We start from the raw sequence: 17,535 nt of genomic DNA, 5'->3' as shown, positions 1-17,535 counted from the left end.
AATATTTTCCATCATCCATTCTAATTGAACGGTGATTGATTCCTGATGTTAATTATACTGTACAGTCATGCATTGAATTATATCTTGCATATTAAAGTATCTGGACCACCCTTTCCAAAAGGTTTTGTTGTACCATGGCTGTGTTCCGGAAAAAAGAAAAGAAAAAGGCTTTCCATTATTCTTACAAAATAATTGTTGCATTAAGTGAAAGAGACATACAATTTCCTTATGAGTGCCACTAACAATCCCTTCTCGTATTTAAACGACAAGTGTTTATTTTCAGTATATATGCTGTTTATTGCATTTCAGTAAGGTTGGACAATGAAACTACACTGGCCAGTTTCCACTTTATCATCGATTTCATTTTCTGTTGTGTAAAATAAAAAAAGTTCACTGAATTGGAAAAAAAAAATCACTTAAATCATTAAAACATTTATAATCTGTGTTTAAAATCTAAGGGCCAGACTTGGGATGGTGTAAATTGAAATAGTGCCAATGACTTCAGTGAGTTGGTTTTAATGGAGCTGTGCCAACTTATACTGACTAAGGATTTGACCCTAAACTGGTGACCTAAAATTACTTAAGAATCCCTTTGGAAAAATATCTCAATTGTCACTTTGATTGTGAAGAAGTACAATACAGCAACTCCAGACATCTCAGAAAGAGAGAAAATCCATTGACGTTATATTCTACCACTTTTATCAGCAATACTAGCCAAAAAATAAAGAAGTAGCACACTCCCAAAACTCAGGAAACTACTGTGAAAAGTTTAGCTTGTTGACTAGGAAGTCAAGGCTTAGAGAAGGCATTAATATAAAGCAATACATATGGTTCCTGTAATGTGCTTCATTACATTGTCAGTAAGAAAACCTCACTTGATAGTGTTCCTGTCACTTTTTCCAATTTTTGAAATACGTCAAATTAAATATTTTTTATTCAGGTTTCCTACTCATATGATTACAAATGTAAAATATTTTATATCTGGATTAACTTCAAGAAGTAAAAAGGGATTCTCCAAGTTTATACCAGTGTAACCAAGAGCTGAATCTGTCTCCCTATTTAAAACAAAATAATCTATTTATCAATCTGATTAGTAATAATGCAAACACACACTGGTAGCTCGTCAATGACAGTTTTGGAGAGCTTTGTAATGCCAGTGGTTTACCAAGTTAGGAAGGAAGATTTCACTTGTCCTCTACAGTGAAGTATTTAAGAAAAAAAAACAAAAAACCCTCACACATGACAATGAGAGAGAGGTAACATTATCTGCTAAGCAAAAGTATTCAAACAATTTTCCATCCTTTTTTCCATATTTTGGGCCATATTCTGATGTGTTCATTGGTGTTGCAGATTTGCTTTGATGTATCTAGCCAGTGATACACATTCCTTCTTTTATTTGAGTGTAATAAAAATTATATTATCAAAATGATATTTCACACATTGTACCTATCACCTGTGCACATTCCCAGTGCTGCCCACGACTGCTTAGTTTAAGACCCACTCATACCAAAATGTGAGAGATCAGATATTTTCCGTTACTACATTTTAGAGAAGAGTGAAGCAATCTAAATCTTTTTTCACTTTTGGGACACAATGTTTAGAAGCGAAAACAACAACAACAACAACAACAAAAAACCAGTAAAACCCACCAGAGCATGAAAACTTGAGGGTTCAAATTCGCAAACCCTGACTGGCCAGAAACTCCCACAGACTTCAGTGGGAGTTTTGTATGTAGAGGACTTGCAGGATCAGCCCTACATTTGATTGTGCACTGTGGGATGCTTTCATGGAACGGCCATCTAACTCTTCCAAGAAAAGCATAAACTTAACCAACACCAAAAGTGGTCAAGTGCACAGATCTACAGAGAATTTTTTCTGTAATCTTTGTCAGTCATGATTGATTGATATCAATAGCACTCAAAATTTGCTTGGTATTTTCCAAACACAGAAGGCAGCACAGTCCCTGCAACAAATTGTTTAAGATCAAGTCAGTTGCATTCCTGGCAACAAGATGGTCTTGTACTTTTAAAATACTACCTTGTCTTGCAAGAAAGAAATGTGTTTGGTGGGATTTTAATTCTTGTTTCATTTATATAACCTCAGGGTTATTCAATGAAACTCACCATCAGGTAGGTGGAGTTTTTAGAGCTTTTGGAGGCAGTGTGGTCTAGTGGATCAGAAAATGGACGGTAATTCAGGAGAACTAATTTCTATTCCTGTCTCAGTCACTGTGTGATCTTAGGTAAGTCATTTCACTTCTCTGTGCTCCTTTCCTTTCCCACCCTTTGTCTGTCTTGTCTATTTGCATTGCAAGCATTTTGGGGCAGGAAGTATTTTACACAGCACATAGTGCAATGCAGCCTCTAAAAATCAGGCTGCTATTGCTTTGACCAATTTTGCAGTACCTTTTTTGTTGCAAATGCCAACAGACACTTGCCCGATAGCCCTATACTCCAATGGGACTAAAAATAGTGTGAAACAGATCACAGGGAATGCAGAAGTTAGGACCCCCATTTAGCAGAACATTTTCAGCATGTACTTACATTTCCTTCATTTCAATACAACGTAAAGAATATACTGAAGTGTTTGGATGCATCAGGACTTAGGTGCATTGGGGAAAACTTTCAAGGGTTTTGTTTTGTATGAAATACTATTTACTGAAATAATAATTATCTGCTTTTCACCCTGTGATATTCTATACAGGTAACAACCTGTATGATTCATCTAGTATGGCCCACATATAATATATTATGAAAAAGGCCACTTTTAATATTACTAATATGTATGATAAACAATGCCACTCACGTAATATTTACATATAAGTTACTTAAGTTTTGTTCCACATACATTTCCACAAAAGGTTTTCCCGCCATAAGTTTAATGTCTCTCTCTAAATACTGCCTTAAAAACAGTTTGTTACTGCACCCCTTCAGCTCCCTTCTACCACACCCTCAAACGTATGACGTATTTTCCTCCCAGTATATGTATTTGAGATATTTACTCAAAGTCCCCTTGTTGAACAGGACACTGCCTATATGGCATCTGCATAGAACTGCAAAATTCTCCTGTTTGTACAGTATATTACCATTCAGGTATCCAGACTTCAAAGCTCACTGCAGCTATTTATGATGGAAATATTTTGCATTCACCTCATGGTTTTTCATCTGTAGATCTCAAAGCACTTTGCATCAGGATTTAAGCATCCTTATTATAATTTTACAGATAGAAAAACTGAGGCACAGCGAAGTTAAACGGGTCACACAAAGAGAAAAAATGCCTCTTTTAAACACCTGCTAAAAAACAAACAGCCAAACGTATCAAAACACCAAACCGAGCAATACAGCAAGAAGGTTTGCACTATTTATATGAATCCATACTGTTAAACATACAGGTGCATCTAAGTAAACATGTGTACACACTTTAACATATATATCTATATTAGTACATAGAAATAGGCACTTACTTGATCAATTTCCATCAACTTGGGGAAGGCACCTGGCCATTCTATAGCCACCTTCACTGTATCAGCAGGAGGCGGCATTGTAAATACCGCTGTTCTTCAAAGCCAGTAAAACTGGACACTAAATATTGCAGAGTCTCTCTTTCATTCACACCTGCAGGGAGGGAAAGAAAAATACAGCACAGTTCAGCCAGAATTCTAACGCTGCTTTCATTTCCTATGTATTGCCTGGCTCAGCAGGTGCATGAAAATATGTCTGTGTCAGAGAGACTGCGAATATACATATACCAAAAGCATAAACATAGAACAATGCTACCGCACACTGTACAGCTAGCCAGCCTGTTAGAAAGATGGCTGAAGCACTGGAATGTACTGTGAATAATAGTCATGCATTGGACAGTTTTAAATAGAGAAACTATTTTTAAATGTTATTAAATACGGTTAGTGAAAAGCCACAAACTACAAGGAGGCTGAACATTACATTTCACTTCTGGAGACCCAAGGAGCCTGATTAAATTTCTGTTAAAGCTTGCACTCAGCTCTCCAGAAAGAGAGATTGCCCAGGAAGTTATGGCCAGGAAACACTGTTTCTCTTAACTATAGCAATGATCTTCTATGTGTTCACAAATAGATCACTGTGCTATAGCAACCAGGATGTCAGGAGGAAGGCAGAATGCACAGCGTTTTTTTACACACACACACACACACACACACACACACACACACACACACCTCTCTCACCTAACAGATTCAGAGAAACCCATGTACAGAAACTCCTTTCTACAATACAAACTCAGAGCTTGAATTTGTTAGCATGTATGAATATTTATAGCATACATTTATAGCATATGTAACACTGCTCTACAGCCAAAATGCTTCTGAAATAAATGTAGTCAAACTTTACTAATTTTGGGTCACTCAGAACGAAAATGATGCTTAAAATTGTTGATTGGCTCTAGTTTTCAAGATATGCTATTGGGTCAGTATATACGACCCTTGACTTGGGAATGGCGGAGGATAAGTGAGTTATAAAGGGAAGGGATCTCAATTTAAACCAGAAATGACTAAAATACATCTTTGACTGGATCTATGAATAAATCTATGACTGGGTTTGGACAGTACTTGCTTTTTAGGCAAAACAATGAATGATGCAATCTGAAGCTGGTATTGCGTCATACATGATATGAATTGCATCATGTTATTCCTAGAAGTCATGGATGATGCAATCATAATGAAGCTTACATCACTCTGCTGAACAAATTGCCCTATATCAGCTCTAGAAATCATACAGTGTCGTGCTCTCTTATTTGTCAGTGTTTGATTTTGCAAAGGGACACATTTCTGTTTAGCCAAAGTGAGCAGAGATGCCTCGTACTTGTGTGAACAGTGCAGATAACTTCTGCTATGTTTCTGGTGAAGTGACTTTTGCATCACAAAAGCACAGTATAACCACTATGGTTAAGAAAGCCTATCACCTTTATTTTGGCTGCAAAATTGGAGATCAGGACAAGAGGTGGGCCCCACACATATGCTGCAACACTTGTGCAACAAATCTTCGCCAGTGGTTGAACAGGAAAAGGAAATCTATGCCTTTTACGGTGCCAATGATTTGGAGAGAGCCAACAGATCATACCAGCAATTGTTACTTCTGCATGGTGCCTCCAGTTGGGAAAGGTGTGTCAAAGAAGAAAAAGTGGACTGTGCATTATCCAAACATTCCATCAGCTATACGCCCAGTACCCCATGGAGAAGGACTGCTGTTTCCTGATGCACCAGAATCATTCTCCCTTGAGTCAGATGAGGAAGAGGAAGAGGAAGAGGATGAAACTTCTGGTCCTGAACCATCAATGTCACAGGACCCACATTTTCTCCCATCCTCCTCCTCTGAACCACACCTCATAACACAAGGTGAACTGAATGACCTTGTCAGGGATTTGGAACTACCCAAGAGTAAAGCAGAGCTGTTGGGCTCCAGACTACAGCAGAGGAATCTCCTGGCAGGTGATGTTAGGGTTTCCATGTTCCGTGACCGTCAAAAGGATCTTGTCCCATTCTTCTTCATGGAAAGTGATCTTGTAGCCTGCAACAACATCGATGGTATGATGGCAGCTCTCAACATCGTTCACGATCCAGATGAGTGGAGACTGTTCATTGATTCATCGAAGACGAGTCTTAAAGCTGTTTTACTGCATAATGACTATCTTTTTCCATCAATTCCAGTTGGTCATGTAGTCCATATGAAGGAAACCTATGCCAACATGAAACAACTTTTGAGGTGCATAAACTGTGAACAACATCAGTGGCAGCTTTGTGGCGATTTGAAGTCTGTTGCTCTCTTGCTTGGTCTGCAGACTGGATACACAAAGTACTGCTGTTTTTGCTGCGAATGGGATAGTCGTGCAAGAGATTCCCACTACATCAAGAAAGATTGGCCACTCTGAAAGTCATTGGAGCCTGGGAGGAAAAGTGTTCAGCATCCACCACTTGTTGAATCAAGGAAGATTTTGTTACCACCCTTACACATCAAGCTTGGTCTGATGAAGAACTTTGTCAAGACCATTGACAAAACACAAGCAGCTTTCAAGTACCTCCATGGAAAATTTCCAAGGTTAAGTGAAGCTAAGATAAAGGAAGGTGTCTTTGTTGGTCCTCAGATTCGTGAACTTCTCCGAGATGATACATTTGACCATGCACTGCATGGCAAGGAAAAGACGGCATGGAAAGCCTTCCAGTTAGTGGCAATAAATTTTCTCGGAAACAACAAGGCAGACAACTACAGGTTGTTGGTGGAAAACCTCCTCAAGGCATACAAAAGCCTTGGTTGCAACATGTCACTAAAGATACATTTTTTGCACTCTCATCTAGATTTTTTTCCACCGAACTGCGGAGCAGTGAGCAACGAGCACGGTGAGCGATTTCACCAGAACATTGCAACAATGGAGAAACGCTATCAGGGAAAATGGAGCCCATCAATGCTTGCAGACTATTGCTGGACAGTGACAAGAGATGCTCCATTTAATGAATACAAGAGACAAGCCAAGAAGCGCCGAGTAGACACTGAATAGGACTAAACTATGTACATAATAGTTTTTTGCCTTTTGTTTCATAATAAATTTTATTTATATAACCCTTTTGCTGATTTTTAAAGTGTCACATAAACAGGACAGGTGAAATATTATCATGTAAAGCAACCACATGAAAAGACCTAGGTTTACAATTCATGATTAAAACTCTACTATCTACACAATATACATAGACATAAAATGTAAAAACTTAAATATCTTAGAAACAGTAGCCAATCAGTTGTTTTAATTGTCATATTTGAATTCAGCACATCAAAATACATAATAAATAGCACATTTTATCTCTGAAGCAGATGACTTCTCAAAAATTGTAGACCAGTGTAATCAAACAGTTATATATGTTGTTGCTGCTGTGGAAAAGAATTAATATCAATAGGCTTTACAGCTAATGGCGTGAGATGTGAGTTCTGAGGGGAGGAGAACCCAACTATCAGTTGATATAGATTCTAAGCTTTATTTCTCGTTTAATTTTTTCCTTAGATGTAGTAGCAAAGATCATCTTCAAGAAAGTGAACTGACACAGAATTGTTTTCCTGAGTCTGCTGAAAGCAGCTTCAATGCCTCTACCACAGCTTAGTGGTCGCAGATCAGGGACCGGCAGTAACCAAGTAATCTTTTTCCCATAACCTGCATCCTTCACCCCATCCCCTTGTATGTGACATTCACACTTGTCTGTCAAGTATATCATTTAGATTGTAATCTCCAAGTCTTCTATATGTACTCAGTGAAGAGGCTTACACTCTTGTTGCTGCTATAAAATACATTATAAACAATACGCTTTCCAAAAAGGACCTAAAAATGGAGGGTGGTCCCCTGGAAGGACAGCACTGCCCCACCCTCCTTCACAATAGAAAGGAGAGGTGCATACATGTATAGAGACAGACACACACAGTAGCCATGAGGGTTGAGAAGAAAATATAGAAGAAGGTGGAAGTTGGGAGAATTTCAGACACCTCATAATAACAGGCAAGTACAAAAATGGAGTTCCTGAACACTCCAGTAAGAACTCCTGCACCCTCCCATACCAATCAGCTGTGAACGGGCGGATAAGCTTCTCACCAGAGCACTACTCCACACCTCTTTGGGGGTGCTGTACACCTGCCCCGTCCCCACTCTTTTTGACTTTTCTTTCTTGAGAAGGTTTATTCTTCAGGCTAATGTCTGGGCCAGTTTTTCAAACCCTGGATGTTCTATTATTGCATACCCTAAAAGGTACTAATGGAACATTTCATGAGTGTTAACGTTTCATTGTTGCCAATGACAACAACATCAATATCAACAGTGTAACTATTACTGCATTGGCAGGGACAAGCACCATGGCAAAAACAGAATTGAAATCAAAGCAAAAAAGACAATGGTTGGGGTGGAGGGAGAATCATGAGGCTTCTTGGGGGGGAAAAATGGAGAAGTTTGGTGATATTTCTACCTAGGTACATACAGAAACCCGCTGGGGAGGTTAGAGGGATCAGGATTAAGCACAAGCAATCCTGCCATGCACCACTGGTGACAAGAGACAGAAAGATCCACTTTCTTCTAACACCACACAAGGAATTAGAAAAGTACAGACAAGAGTTATATACTGAAGTTTTTTCTCCTGCTCCCTACTTCACTGTCAAGCTTCTGCCTAAGACTTTCCCCAGCCTCCCTATTCTCCCTGACTTCCTGTTACAGATTTAAAGAAACAAAAACATACCAATTTTATAAACAGGGCTGTAGAAGAAGGCATACAAAGCACACTCCCCACTCCATACTTACATGTGAACACACTTTGTAACAGGAGATGTGGGAGCAACTCACGGTACAATCTCCTCCTCTCTGCCTATGAGATTTAAAGGGAAGGCAACTCTCAGTCTGATAATCCCCTTGGGGGTCCAGCTAATTGTAAGGCCAGCCATGAAAGTTGGGGAAGTTTTGATTCATGATTACTTCTAAGCAAAACAACATAATCCAGCTGTAAATCTACAGATAACATCCACTTATGTACAAATGGGGAAATTGACCCCTGATTTTACTTTATTGAATCCTGGTCCATCTTAAACAAGCCTGTCGAGGTGTGAAAGTAAAACACACAGGTCGCCTTAACAACCGTTTTTCCCTGCCGCTGTTCTTTCTGAAACCAAATTTAGCTTAGGAAAAAAACAAGGCCCTGTGTCCAATTTATTGTATAAAAGCAAAGTCCACAGAGATTTTTAGAAAACACCTTATCGTGACTGATTTCTAATAGAAGTTGGTATAGAACAATCCCCTGCATAACCCAAATGTTGGAATCAAATCAGTTCATAAAGACAAAGGGGAATATCTTCAGCTGTTGTAAACTGATGTTTGAAAAATTATGACAAATTAGCTCATTAAAGTGCAAATTCTAAAAGTTAAAGCTATACCATACGTTGTATATTCCTTGAAGAAAGTATGATACATTTCAAGCAATGTATGTTGTCCTTCGGATGGTCTGCTATGTTATCTTAATGAACTCTGAAGCTGGAAATCAGAATATCCCTCATGTAATGTTGTGTTGCAAAATGCATTGGATCAGACACTTAAGCACCCAGTTTACCTGCCTGGCTCTGAGAGATTAACTCAATATACGAGCCAGTACAGCATAAACTCCATGACTGTGCCAGTGACTTATGAATTATCCTTATTTATTTATTTTTTTAAAACCACACATAAGCAGATTGCACATGAAACACCGGATTTTGAATTTGTAAGAGATGAGTTCCATAGGAGAATGTAAAATAAATAATATTTTGCATTTCTATTTTGCCTTCTATGCAAAAAAATCTCAATGCACTTTAAATAATTAATATTTATAATTATCACTCTGTCTGTGTGAAGTAGGAAGTATTATCCTTATGTTACAAATGGGGAAATAGAGACTTCAAGAGGTCATGTGACTTAACACCTACAAGAAGTCTATGTATGGCTGAGGACAGAACTCTAGTCTCCTGACTCCCACTCCTGGGTTTCATCCACCACCAAAAAAAACCCACCACATTTCCTGTCTTTCACATGAGAGAATTAGTGGTCAAATATTAGTGCAAGCTCACTTCACCAACAAGAAAATTAAAGGAGTTAAGGATTCAAAACCAACTTGAATTTGAGAGTTTAATAAAGTGTTTGACGCTTTCTCAGGATGCCCACAACTGTGAGGCACCATGTTCCCACACACACACACACACACACACACACACACACACACTGCACCACCTGTGTGTGTGTGTGTGCGCACTCGAGAGTGTGTGTGTGTTTGAGAGAGAGAGAAAGAGATTGATTTGCTGGTGCTAAACTGGGTGTCAGCTCTCTTACACCCCCCAATCTGTTAACCACTCAAATAATCTCTGAGCTTTGCTAGCCCTTACTTCGCCTTGCAGGTTAACACTTGGTGTACCCCAGTCTCTGAGCTCCTCTGATGCATCACCATGGAGCGTCCAGCCCCAGTCACTGGGCACTCACAATAACTCGGCCTTATGACAAAGATCAAGTGTGTAGTATAACTCCCAGGTTTGCTATTTTCAAGGGAACAGCGTACACACAGTTTCACTGGCACAACTCAGGATCAGGTCCTTTATCACACCACAGAGATATAGTTATAATGAAAGAATCAAATTTATTATCAAAGATTAAGATACCAAGAAAGGATAATGGAAACAGAAATGATCACATATAAAACAGAAGTATAGCACACTTCTTGGAGTCTAAACTTAAGGTTAACAGACTAAAATCCATGTCGAAAGCAATTTCTCACCCAGGACAGGTTGGGATTCCATTTTCATGCATATAATCGCACAGTGCTGTTCCTGTCCCCCAGTTATAGTCCAAATATACATCTGCAATGCATTCCCAAAAAAGGCTTTTCTCCCCCCCCTGCTGTTCTCCTCTTCCTGTTAAATCTGCATTTAGCTACACTGGTGCTTGTGAATGAGACAATGTTCAATTTACATTTCAACAGATGGATGAATAAACATCTGTGGTCTGGCAGGAAACCCGTTTCTCCACTCTGCTGGGGAGTAACACCTTGATACAAATTTTAAGAACACATTGTAAGCACACAGACATAAAACACTTAAAATATCATCAGTACATACATCATGACTAGTGTGATCCCAGCCTCCCACTGAAGATTCCACATGACACTCTTTACAGATACTATGACAGCAATGTGTTAGGTGTAGCAAGTTTGTCAGGCCTGACAGGTGTTGCTGACACAGAGTACAGGTTTCAGAGTGGTAGCCGTGTTAGTCTGTATCAGCAAAAACAACGAGGTGTCCTTGTGGCACCTTAAAGACTAACAAATTTATTTGGACATAAGCCCATGAAAGCTTATGCCCAAATACATTTGTTAGTCTCTAAGGTGCCACAAGGACTCCTAGTTATTTTTGCTGACACAGAGTAGTGAACCCTTCATCAGTTGGGACCAATGGGCCTCCTCTGTGTCACAAAGACTACATCTGCACTAGAAGCACGACAGCAGCAACTGCGCCACTGTAGCACTTCTGGTGAAGACCTCTAAGCCGACGGGAGAGAGATCTCCCTTCAGCATAATTACTTCACTTCCCATGAGAGGCGGTACCTATGTCAGTGGGAGAAGCTCTCGCTTCGACCTAGCGCTATCTACACCAGCGCATAGGTAAGTATAATTTACGTCTCTCCGGGGTGTGGATTATTCATCCCCCTGAGCAACATAAATTTAACCAAAGTAAGTTCTAGTGTAGACAAGGTCTAATTGCCTTCTATATATTTTTGATGTATAAAATATTCAAGAATCACATGGATCTGGGCCAGGTGACCACTTTGGAATCAATCCCAGAAAAGGTTTTTCCTCGGCCTTGCTCAAAGAATGCCCTGGTACAACCAGCTGAAGAAATGTGAATAAGAAAACATGACTCTTCATCTATCTCTCCAATAACGGGTAAGATAAGCACATAGTGGAGTCGCACCAAACTGTATACAAATCTGCCATTTATAAAGAGGAAGCGTGACCTGCTCTTGGGATCTTACATAACCACATCTTGTCAAATCTAATCAGCTTCCTCTGCTGAGCTCAAGAGGCCAAGGCAAACAAAAACTAAGTGGCAAATTTAGCTGAAAGGTCCCCCAGGGACCAAGTCTGATTAACAATTTTAGAAAGATAATCCAACACTAGATTAATATACCCAAGAGAGTTATTTCTGGATTTAAACTGCATTTCTGAACAGCCAACTCTGAGGAGTTGTAATATTTTCTGCTGCCTCTGACAGAAGGCAAAATAGTGCACTGAAGCCAGAGCATTGGATTTAAACTTTATATACATACAGAGGCTTTCCTGCTGCTCCCTTTGCTTTGGTTATGCTCTCAGTGCTATTCACCTCTGAACCTGAAAACACACACAGTCCCAAGAGACCCAAGTCCATAACACTCACAGATGCTTTGACACAGTGGAAGACAAAACCAATTCAGGATCAGGGTTGCAGCAGCTGAGGGGCCAGGACATTTACCTCTATGGAAATGCCCGCTCAGGGACCTTTTGCCCCTTCTCTGCCTTCACCCTGATCACTGGCATTCTAACATACCCTCTCATAAGGTCTGATCCAACTTCCACTGACTTCACTGGAAAGATTCCCATTGTCTTCGAAGGGAGTTGGATCAGGCCTGTGATTTCCAGAATAGGCCATTTCTTTGACATCACATTGACAGATCCACATCAATAATCCATTCAAGAGGAACCTGCAGTCTTCTGTGTGTTTAAAAATCACCACTTCTTCCATAATCTGTGTTTCAGGAGGGACTTGCATGAAAAGAAGGTGATTAAGTACAATGGCAGGGGGAGAATTTATGTAGTCAATGAGACTGTTTTGGAGAGATTGAGGATGATGAGTTACATATCACTGGGCTGATTTTCAGATAATTGTATTCCTTTTTCCCACCCCCATGCACACAGCACTCTGACTTTCCAACACTACTACATAGATCCATTCTGTGGAGGATATATGGATGTGATGGGGTGTTCACACCACACTAGCCTGGAAAGGGTTAATGACACACAGAACGGGCAAAATAACCTGATAGGCCACACCTATGGGAGGATTAGGCTTTATAAGCAATCCCTGATTGAGGATAGAGCTCCCCTGAGCAAGAGGGGCTGGTATGAGGTCAAGCAGTGAGGGCAGAAGGAGGAAACCAGCAGTCACTCTCTGGGCTTGGAAAAGTAAAGAGAGGAAACCCAGGGAGAAAGAAGTCCTGGCATCCTTGCCATGAGGAAAGGGTTTACCCAGAAAGGTGGAGAAGAAAGCCAATGGGAGGCAGAGTAAAAAGTATCCCCAAGGAAACAGAAGCGAGGTTAGAGATGGTCAGATCTTGGCTGCTGATTGTAGGGTCCCTGGGTTGCAACCTGGAGTAGCGGACAAGCCTGGGTTTTAGTACCACCCACTGGGAAGTGGCACAAGATTGTTGGAAAGGTCAACCAATTAGCAGATCCAGAGGGATGTTGAGACCCTGGGAGGATGGACTATATACTGACCTAGACAGAAGGTTGAGTCACAAAGAAAGAGTATCCAGAGTCCTCGAGAGTAGGGCCTTGGCTACACTCGGGACTTCACAGCACTGCCACGGCAGCGCTGTGAAGCGCGAGTGTAGTTGCGCTGCCAGCGCTGCAAGAGAGCTCTCGCAGCGCTAGATGTACTCCATCTCTCCGAGGAGAGCAGTATGCAGCGCTGCAGGCTCTGATCACACTGGCGCTTTACAGCGCTGCACTCGCTGCGCTCGGGGGGGGGGGTGGGCGTTTTCACACCCCTGAGCGCAGCAAGTTGCAGCGCTGTACAGCACCAGTGTAGCCAAGGCTTAAGAGAGGCTATGGAGTGAGTGAGCAACAGGGCTGATCCCCAGCAGTGAGAGAGCCCTGTTACAATCATTCAGTCCTAAACTAGAGACAAAGGAAGGTTTCAAAGTGTGATGTAAAGGTGACAAGATATCAGATGAGCCTGTACTTTTGGGGGTGGGGGGCACTGTTTTTGTTTATGTTAGGTATAAAGAAGGCCTGACAGATTGGGGACTTGAAAGAAAAAAAATTAACACCCCACCCCCCACTTTTTTTTTTTTACACTGAAATTCATGTCCTTTCTACTCAATGTTTCCAGGACTACTGTGTGGCTGCATAAACTACAGAATCTCAAATAGGGGTAAAAAGGCTATATTACTTCTGCAAGCATGACTGAAGTGCTGTGTCTAGTTCTACTGACAAGGATGTGAGTAAACTGGAGAAGGGTCAGAGAGGTGCCACCAGAATGATTAAAGAATTAGAAAACATGTTTCACAGTGATCGACTCAAAAAGCTCGATTTGTTTATCTTAACAAAGAGAAGGTTAAGGGGTGACTTGATCATGGTGTAGGCCTGATTCTCATTTACACGAAGAGACTCTTTATACCACTCAGGCAGACGAAAGCAGCTTTAGTATAACTAAGGATCAAGCCAACTGCCTAGAGTAAGAAGGTTGGGGCATACGTGGATAATGTCAGAGAGGTAGGGTGGAACAAGTCCATAGGGAGCTTTGCAAATCAGGAAGGCAATTTTGAATGGGATTCAAACATGAGTCAGAAATCAGTGGAAACAACAAAAGGGTGGGAGTATTTACATACAGTCCCATTTTCTGGCACAAATGTGTCTAGCTGGAGCATGTGGGACTCCCTGAAGTTTAGAGCAACTAGGGATATAGGAAGAGTATATAAAAAGGAGAAGCTATTACAGTCGAGATGCTAACTGTTTAAACTGATTTCAGAGTAATTTGTTAGTCTCTAAGGTGCCACAAGTTCTCCTGTTCTTTTTGTTTAAACTGAATTAGTTCCCTTTGGCGGATCCTGTTAAGGATGAATTTTGGCTGCATTCCAGTTGGAAAAGAATAAGATAAAGGTCACTTACGATTCCAAAATTTCTTGCCAGAAGCAAAGTTAAGGAGTGGTGTCAAAGATGTAGTACAAAGAGGACTCTTTACCCTGGTAGAGTCTCCGAAGCATTCAGTAATGCAGGCAGGAGCTGCCCCTCAGAACAGAGAGATAGACGGGAAACAAAGATCACAGAGTGTGGGAGTCGAAGAAGGTATCAGAGTTAGGAGACAGCATGACAGGGACATAATGTCTAAGGTTGGAAAAAAGCAATCACCTGTCCTTCAGGGGAAAGGTTATATGGAGGAGAGAGATAAGTACAGAGCCAGAGGTACTCTGTAATGAATGATAGGAGGGGCAGATCCACATCACTCACCAGAAATAAAAGAAAAGAGAGATTGGTTAAAGTTAGAATCCTTACTGGAGACACCACCCTCTTGCTTCCAGCACTCAAGGAGAAGAGAGATTGATCGTAAGTATTAAAAGTCACTCTGGAATCAAGTGCCAAGAGAGAAAAAAAAAAGGTTTCTGTGACCTACAGTATGATAATGTCAACAGCCATCTCGCAATATTGCAAAATAGCTGACTCCTGATATCATGAAGGCTATGTTTGTGGAGGTGTACTTGCCTGTGCTGTAGGTTAATATCCATTTCTCTCTTACGGCTATTGAAATCAGTTCACCAAAACAGCAGCCAACATTCACAAAACCGTAGGATAATAAAAATGTAGGGCTCGAAGGGATTTCAAGAGGTCATCTAGCCCAGTCCCCTATGCTGAGGCAGGACCAAGTATACCTAGATGTGTGTTCCTGAATCCTCTGAGAGGAGCTTGGTCATTTTGGGTATGTCTTCAGGGCAGGTGAGAGTGTAACTCCCAGGCCGGCTAGACAGACTTATGCTAGTGGGGTTTGAGCTACTGTGTTAAAAATAGCTGTGCGGACATTGTGGCTTGGAGCTTGAGCTCTCAAGCCTCGAGCTCCAACCCATGCCGCAATGTCCACACAGTTATTTTTAGCATGCTAGCTCAAACTCTGTTAGCTTAAACCTGTCTAGCCAGACCAGGAGGCACACTCCCAGCTGCAGTGGGACATACCCCTTTGCAGCTAGTAGAGCAAACAACAATTTCTGATTCTAATCACTAAGGCTAAGATTTTTGTCAGTGTTATTTTTAGTAAAAGACACAGACAGGTCATGGGCAATAAATGAAAATTCCCGGAAGCCGTGACCTGTCTGTGACTTTTGCTGCTGCAGCTCCATGGTTTCCCCCACCACCATGGCTGGGAGCTGTGGGGTTCCCCCTCTGCCCACAGCAGGTGGAAGCTGCAGGGTTACCATATTTCCCAAAGAGAAAACAGGACACCCCCAGCCACTCACCCAAGGGATCCCCTTTCCCTCCCTCCACCCATGTGCAAGGCTGTCGCCCGTTGCTGGAATCCTGAGGAGGGCCCCCTCAGGAGCCTGTCACCTGTCGCTGGAAACTTGCAGCGGGCCCCTGTCGCTGCTGTCACCTGCCACTGGAACCCTGCCAGGGCCCTGCTGGCTGCCAGCTCCTGAGTCCTGCAGCCCCTGGGGCTGAAGCAGAGAATGTCACGGAGGTCTCTAGAAGTCACAGATTCCATGACCTCCGTGACATAAACATAGCCTTACTAATCACTTAGTAAAAAGCTTAGCTGCTATACTAATGCAGGACAATGTCAATAACCATGCAACAATGCTCCTGTGTTCAGATAGGACAACCTACTCCTAGCACTTGGTGACTTTGGAGGTCCTGAGTGCAAGAGCTTCAACAAAACAAAAAGAGGAACTATCAGTGGGAAGCATAGCAACGACAGCACAGAAAACAACCTGACACAGTCAATATTAAGTAAAAAGTTAACATGGGTTAAGGCTACATCTTTTTGTAGCAGCAGATCCAGGCATTTTAGTGTGGGACTCTCCCTTGACCACGTCCCAAATGAGAGAACCTCCCTAATCCTGAGGCAATGACACTCTAAACAAAGTCAGGTCCCAAAGTCTTGGCCTGCCCTTAATTGTAGAATGCTATTCCTTTCCAAACCCACAAACCTCTAGGGGTGAGAAGCTGTACAGCAAAGCAAACAGCCCTCTCCAAACAGTAATGTGGCTGCTGGAGGCAGCTCAAGAACAACATAGCCTGTGCCCTTCCCAAGTGACATCAAGGAGTATCCACTCAAGAATGCTGCCGCCTTTAATAACAGCTCAGGCTGTGAGACTTCAGAGGTTAGAATCAAACCCTTCTCTTCTATGATAAAATTCTGTATGATCACACAAGCCAGGATTGCAGGTCAATAGTTCACTGAGTGGTCTCCTCATTTTTCTTTTAAACTAACCTCAATATTACAAATCTTGATTGGCCATGGGGGGAAAAGTGATGGAGTCACTTCACCACTCTGTGCCTCAGTTTCCCCTCTACACAATGGAGATAATGATACTGACCTCCTTTGTGAAGCATTTTAAGATCTATCGATGAAAAGCTTGATATGATAGCTAGGTATTATTATGATTACTTCTGTTTCATCAATGACTATTTTTTGATGAAAGAACAAAAATTGTTAGGATACACTTTCTGTTTTGCTGGTTATCTAGTTTCTTCCTTTTTAAGAGTTATAATTACAAACGTCCCCCACACCCCAACTACCACTATAGTTAATGGAGAGCAACTGATGAGGGCAGAGCTATGCTTCCCGGTCTCCAAAACTGGCTGAGGTTTCTGCTATAGTGTCTCAGGAATTATGATTAGTTTTGCCAAGAGTGCTCAAAACAGTCAAAGTTTCCAAACTGGCTGATGGAGGAACCAAAGAACCCCTCCTCCCGCACTCGAAATTACAGTCAGAACATTGAGGACTAGATTGTGCCAGCACATTATTCTGAAGAGTTACTTGTGGCAATTTCCCTCTCAGAAGCCAGAACATTAATCACTGATTGCTAGTACAATTCAACTTGGATCAAAACAATAAATTAATACGAACCAGCTCTTGTTATACCTTTACATATAATAAAAACAAACAAAGTGTAAATGATTTAGTCTATTATTCTCTTGATTTCAAGTAGGGTTACGACCAAATATTTTACCTGTTTAGAACTTAAAAACACTGTACAGGACACACAGCCCTCTACAGG

The 17,535-nt window shown here is 41.3% G+C and overlaps 1 protein-coding gene across 5 annotated transcripts in view; it reads right to left on the bottom strand.

Moving 5' to 3' along the window:
* Positions 1–17,535, bottom strand: part of ELMO1 (engulfment and cell motility 1) — a 453,353-nt gene that overhangs the window by 369,540 nt on the left and 66,278 nt on the right. For 3 of the 5 annotated variants that reach the window (XM_054019260.1, XM_054019259.1, XM_054019255.1), the window contains exon 2: positions 3,464–3,614. In XM_054019260.1, the coding sequence (XP_053875235.1) occupies positions 3,464–3,541 (78 nt within the window). In that variant the 5' untranslated portion in view covers positions 3,542–3,614. Of the gene's footprint in view, positions 1–3,463; positions 3,615–3,941; positions 3,958–12,092; positions 12,108–17,535 lie in introns of those variants that run through there. The other 2 variants (XM_054019256.1, XM_054019257.1) reach the window with 2 other exon arrangements.

The sequence above is a fragment of the Malaclemys terrapin genome, chromosome 2 (assembly GCF_027887155.1).
Source record: "Malaclemys terrapin pileata isolate rMalTer1 chromosome 2, rMalTer1.hap1, whole genome shotgun sequence".
NCBI lineage: Eukaryota > Metazoa > Chordata > Testudines > Emydidae > Malaclemys > Malaclemys terrapin.
The sequence above is the reverse complement of the archived record's forward strand: the minus strand, read 5'-3'. Positions and strand labels throughout refer to the sequence as shown.